Source organism: Daktulosphaira vitifoliae, unplaced genomic scaffold (assembly GCF_025091365.1).
Source record: "Daktulosphaira vitifoliae isolate Bord-2020 unplaced genomic scaffold, ASM2509136v1 Scaffold_3, whole genome shotgun sequence".
Lineage (NCBI taxonomy): Eukaryota > Metazoa > Arthropoda > Insecta > Hemiptera > Phylloxeridae > Daktulosphaira > Daktulosphaira vitifoliae.
In genome coordinates, this window is record NW_026099574.1 from 38,375,952 (window position 1) to 38,382,201 (window position 6,250).

Below are 6,250 nucleotides of genomic sequence, written 5' to 3' on the forward strand. Positions count from 1 at the left end.
AAAAAAAAAAATAAAAAAACACATCATAGTAAAATTAATACCTTCTCAGCTTCGCATCGAAGCTAAAACGTGGTATGTTTTTATCACGTTACACTATTTTTTAAAATATAAAAATGAAAACAAAAAATAAATAAATGTATTAATCAAAAATAAAAATTTTAAAATAATAAATAGTTATAAATTAAAAATATTTAACAAATATTTTTATGTCTTTTAATAAAAATTTTTTTTTGCCAGTAAGATCCACAAAACATGTTAGGTTTGTATTTATGATAGCAAAATCTTATTTTGTTATAAGCTTTGCTAAACTTTATATGAAGTTGCTAATCTAAAGAAAATATATATGCTACTGTAAAATATATAATTTATTTGTTTTCATCAAAGAAAAACAACAAGATAAACATTTTACAGATGTTATAAACATATTATTTTTATATGATAAATACAACAAAATAATTTTTTTTTTGTAATTTAGAATAAAATAATTAGGAACATCGCATAATGATAAGAAAAATATACTTAGACATCAATCATTAATCTCGTCTCATTGGTATTAGGATTAAACTGAAATCCTAATTTTGTGAATTTATTTACTAAAGTTAAAACTTGGATTTCCTTAATTATATCGATTAAATGTTTGTAAAGTGGGAAGCTAGGTGTGTTTTTCAAAGGATAAAATTCATAGAAACTGATAAACATGTTCCATAAACTGTGATTATCCTCGGGAATTAAACTACAAAAACATTTTATGTCCGAATTTAAATCCTCCTTGACTATTTCAAAAAACCGTTCAATGGATTGATAAAATGTTTTGTTAATTTTGGGATTATCCATTGAAACTTTTTCAATCTTGAAAAAATCGGAAATTGTGTTCAAGTTGTCGAAAATATTTCCTAATATGTATCGTGGATGAATTAAACTTGACCATTGCTTTTTATGTAGTACATCCAAAACATTCATTGCACTCCGCATTATATTTGACATTACAGCTAAACTATGAAATGATTTCAAAAAATTTACCATACAATCATAACCATAAATTGGTTTATTAATAAGTGTTTCTTTGCACATTACATACACATTTTCGTAAAAAAATAAAATTGTTATTAGACTATTCGCATAAGTACAGCCTAAAAAACACGTCATTAATCGTATACGACTAAATTTCGAATATGTACTAATCATTTTTAAATTAATAATATCTTTTAAACTATATTCCTTATTACTATATTTAACGTGGTTAACGTCTTTGATAGATTCCCAGTTATAGATTTCCAAAAGTTTATTTGTGATTTTTAAAGTTTTTGTACTCATTACATAAAATGGTTCAATAATAACAATAAATGCAGATAGTATTATAATTAAAATAGTCGACATCACTAATAAAATTCAAGCACTTGTATTTAATTATTTATTTAAATGGAAGTCAGATTTTATGACTAAAATTTTAAATGTTTTACACTACTATTTTATAATGTTAATTGTATCTCAATATTAGGTTGGATCGTTTGAGCTGTATACATATGTAAACAAGTGTTAATTATAAAATCTATTTACAAATAAATTTTATAAAAAAAAAGAAAAAAATTACTTTTTATTATTTATGACAACATGATTCATTGAAAGTATCAACTATTCTTTCCTAAACAGTTTATTATCTTATTATATAATAGAACAAGGAAAAAAACGCTTTTCTGGAAAAATTACTTACCGTGCTCGGATTTTCAAAAATTTTTTATTTCTACTAAAGTACTCGGTAATCAGACTCCAGAAAAATTATTGGCGAAGGTCGAAAAATTTTTGCCGCTCGTCCGTTTTAAAACGTCGACCGTTTTCAAGAAAAACGCTCGCTGACGCCAGCGTTTTATGACTTAAGGTTTGAAATTTTCATCAGACCCGCCCAATGACATTCCTGAGATATAATAAAAAAATCAATTCAATCCGTTTATTTTTCACGACCTTTTTTTTTTTTTTTAAATTCCACGCGCATGGTTTTAATATGCGCATTGACTCATTTCTGCGCATACGTTTATTCTGAACCTTAATTATATGATTATATGATGTAATATGTATTTTTATTAGAACACTATTTTGCATTTGCACATAGCACCATATTTTATCGAGGAATATTATATGTTATATATAAATTTTAAGACGGTTATAATTATATAAGTTTTGTACTTTCATTATCAGAACAGTACATTATTAATAATCTTTTTTTTCTCATATAGTATGATGTATGAGTCTATGAGTTTATCGTTTAAATTGAGATTCATCTATGACAACTATGCTGTTCAACGTTAAATCACAGTTACCAATATTTTTATCAAAATAAAATTGTTTACATAGTCCCATGTATAATAATTTGCTGAATTTTTTTTTTAATTATTCTATAATATAAACACAATTATTATAATTAGAATATTAATAATTTTTGTGTATACCAGGGATTTATTTAAGGGAGATATGGGCCCCCCTTGAACCAGCGCTATCATTATTTTTTTAGGCAACTTCTAATAAATAAGGACCTAATGTCCTTTTTTTTCATTGTTACTTTGATTTTTAGCAAAAAAAATTTTATAGCATGTTTAACAAAGTAAAAAATATTAAATATCCTCCTAAAATAATTTTTGAATAGGCCTAAAGGGAATACCTCATTAACAAACGTCAACCTTATACCCAATTCATTTTACTATATTTTCTTTTTGAATTTTCCTGATTTTAATAATAACATTTTTAATATATTTTTGTTACACTGATTCTTATGTAATATTTTTTCAGCAAAACACTTATCGTGCCTGGATACTCCTACCGGAATCAGTGGCCTACTTATGATGACGGCTCGTAGGGCTCCGGGTTTGAGGCAGAGGCCCAGCTAGGCGGAGCGTAGTATAAATTATAAATTTTTAAAATAACTAATATTGATTCAAAAATAAAAATATATTAAAGTATTAACTTAAAATAAAAATATTTGTCTTAAAATGCCATCATGATAACACGTATGTAGTATGTCATCTACTTTCTGCATATTTTACGTATTGCGCTTCTATTTATGTATTTCGGTTTGATATTATCGTCAAGTTATGTCGAATTAATGAAACCCGACACTCCGTTCAAAAATGACTCTAATCTTAAACTTTCTGAAAAGACAGTGAAACAGTGAAAACATTAAATCTTATTTCAAAAGTATTATGAATAATATTACATTATTATTTATCTATTTTACATTTTCTAATAACTTGACATTGGCTCAAAGACAAAGATTTAAGGCTTTAGATTATTTGTGTTGGTTAAACTGAAAGCTAAAATAATAATTTATTTTATCATTGGTGAATGTTATATACCTTCAAATAGTAGCGATATGATAGCTATATATGATAGTTGATATTTATCAAGTCCATGTTGATGTCATTTAATGGGTAATAAATAAATGAAGAGTGAATGTGTCAAACGTTCTATGTGTTTATATCTTATATGTGTTTCAAATGTCAATTAAATTTTTTACTTGTACAAAATTGCATTCATAGATGGTGTTCATTATGTGAGACATGCCTATGTTACCATCGTTTTTTGTGTTTTCTGAACAAATATGTTTTTGGCACATAGAACGTTTGACACATTCACTCTTCAAATATGGTCTTGATATTAATATTTTGATAGCTGAAGATTTTAATTTGCCACGATCGCATTTTATTAATGTTAGTACTAGCCTAGCAGTCGATGGTGTAGAATTCCCACAAGTTAATATCTTATTTGATTTATTTTCATTGTTTAATTTCTGGTAATTAATTAACCAAACTAAATTTTCGAGGTCTGGGTTGGATTTAATATAATTTAATATTTCCCATGTTGATGTAATTTTTATTACATTAATTCCTATTGATTCCTATAATCAATAAAAATTAAGTCGAGAAAGTTTAACTTATGTGTAAAATTTATTATTTTGAATCCCCCCAGTGGTCAGATCAAGAGTCAGATTTCCAAAAAATGTTTATCAAATAAAAGAAATTAACATTAAGTATTTATGAAAAAAAAATTGTATTGATCCATCATAAAATATTAAGTATTAAAATATTTTATTTTAAACAGTGATTTTTACATAAAAATTACATTTTTCGTTAAATTCGACGGCCATTTACCCATAGAAGAAAAGGTGTTGGAACAAATTTTTTTTTGAACTTAACATAAGATTTAATTTGACATATATTTAAAGCTTGGAGTATTTTCGGAACATTTTCAAAAATTATGTTGAAAAAATTCTACTTTTTACTCGTATTTTTTAATATTTAAACCTCCCCTGTATAAAGGAAAATGGTTCTGTTTAAAAAAAAATTCTATCAAATGAAAGAAGTAAACATAAAATATTTATAAAAAAAAATTGTATTGATCTATACATTTTTCAAAAAGTTGTTTTTATGTTTGTTACCACTTTTTCTCAGCTCTCATAGAACCGATTTCTTTCAACAATACGTCAAAAGATCACAAATCGTATTTAGTCAAAGATATTTCCCTCAAAAATTTTAAATGTTTCCCTAGTTCCCTATAAATGGGGGAAATCTCTAAAAAATTACAAATTTAAAAATCGGTACTTTTCGACATTTATTCATTTTTTTTTTCTAAAACTGCCATAACTTTATGAATAGTGTATGGATCAATACAATTTTTTTTTAATAGATATATTAGGTATTTACCTATCATTTGGTATGTTTTATATTTTTAACTTTATATTTCTATAACATTTTGAAAGTAGTACTTTTTAAAGTTAACTTTTGATAATGTTCTGGAAATACTGACACTTTTATAAACATCTTAAATTAAAGCTTATGTAATATACTTTAATATGAAAAAAAAATTTGTGACTATACTTTTTTAGTGTGAATTAATATTTAATTAATCTTTATTCATTATAAAAATTAATTCTCAAATAAAAGTCTATACGAAATTTCGGGAGCATGTAGTGGTAGTTTTTAACACATAAAACGTATGGAAATATGTTGTAACTTTGAGATAAAAATTATTTATTAATTTACAAAATTTGTCACTCTTTTTTACTACTTTGAAGTAAAATTCAATTGTATATTAAAAATATCATTATTACGTATGATCATTTTTGGATCATTTCTAACAGTGAATGACTGAAAAGCTTAAATTTTATTTTATAAAAATCAAAAGTACAAGAGAAACACCAAATAAATGCAACACAATTTTACAACTTCTTACATTTATTTATTACAAAGTAATAGATAAATAAAGTTTATTTATTCATAACTGAATTTAAATATTTTTAAAATAATAAAATCAACGGGCGCCATTCCAGATTTCACATTTTCAAAATATTCTTGCATATTACTAGCATACAACTTTAACTGCTTTTCTACTTTTAAATGGTCAAATGGATGTTTTGTTGAATTGTTATTTATTAAGTCATTATAATTAAGATATGCAATTTTCAAAATATGTGCTTGTATGTTGAAAGATTTTATGACTCTACTGGTATACATTATTAATGTTTCCTGGTTAATTATTTTATCATTTTTCATGTTGTCATAAAAAAAAAGTATATAAAGATATTTAATTGTTTGACTATGTATGTGATATTTATACTTTTGTCATAAAAAAAAGATATTGGAGAATATAATGATATAAAGAATGAAGAGAGATATTTATAATGAAGGATGATGAAGGAAATAAAATAAGTGGCCATATGTGTGATATTTATATTTTTTATAATTAAGAAAGAGGAATAATAATAGAATGTAGATGTTATATATATGTTATGGTTAACGGATTATTGAAGTACGTTTAGCTACAAGGTGAAAATATAGCATACAATATATATATCCATGAACTCTTTATTAAGATACTACCACTACGCGTGGTTTGTCGTAAAAAGTAAATTGAAGGAAAATTATATTCAGATGATTCACACCTGAGTCATATTAATTCTACAATGAAATGTGCAATGATTACGGAGGAGGATTTTACGACTCTTAATATTTATTGGTCATGCTATATGAATGGGAAACAGCGTGTGTTCATGTAAGATGCTACTGTCCAATTGTTGGGCGCCAAGCCTTAATGGCTGAATTATTTTCTTTTTGTAATTGTATAATACAAGTTAAAACATCTACGTTGAACGCGTACTATTATGATCCGAATGGTGAGAAAGTAGTTATTAATAACTTTTCAAATTATCCACCTTTAACAATTCTATTATTCCCTCGATAAAAGTTATTCTTGATTTATCTTA

The 6,250-nt window shown here is 25.1% G+C and overlaps 1 protein-coding gene across 1 annotated transcript in view; it reads right to left on the reverse strand.

The window, feature by feature from the left end:
• Window positions 1-5,194: 5,194 nt before the first annotated feature.
• The window catches only part of LOC126900386 (uncharacterized), a 6,306-nt gene continuing 5,250 nt past the window's right edge, over window positions 5,195-6,250 (reverse strand). The window contains exon 4 of the mRNA XM_050676063.1: window positions 5,195-5,513. Coding sequence (XP_050532020.1) covers window positions 5,259-5,513 — 255 coding nt within the window. The 3' untranslated portion in view covers window positions 5,195-5,258. The remainder of the gene's footprint in view (window positions 5,514-6,250) is intronic.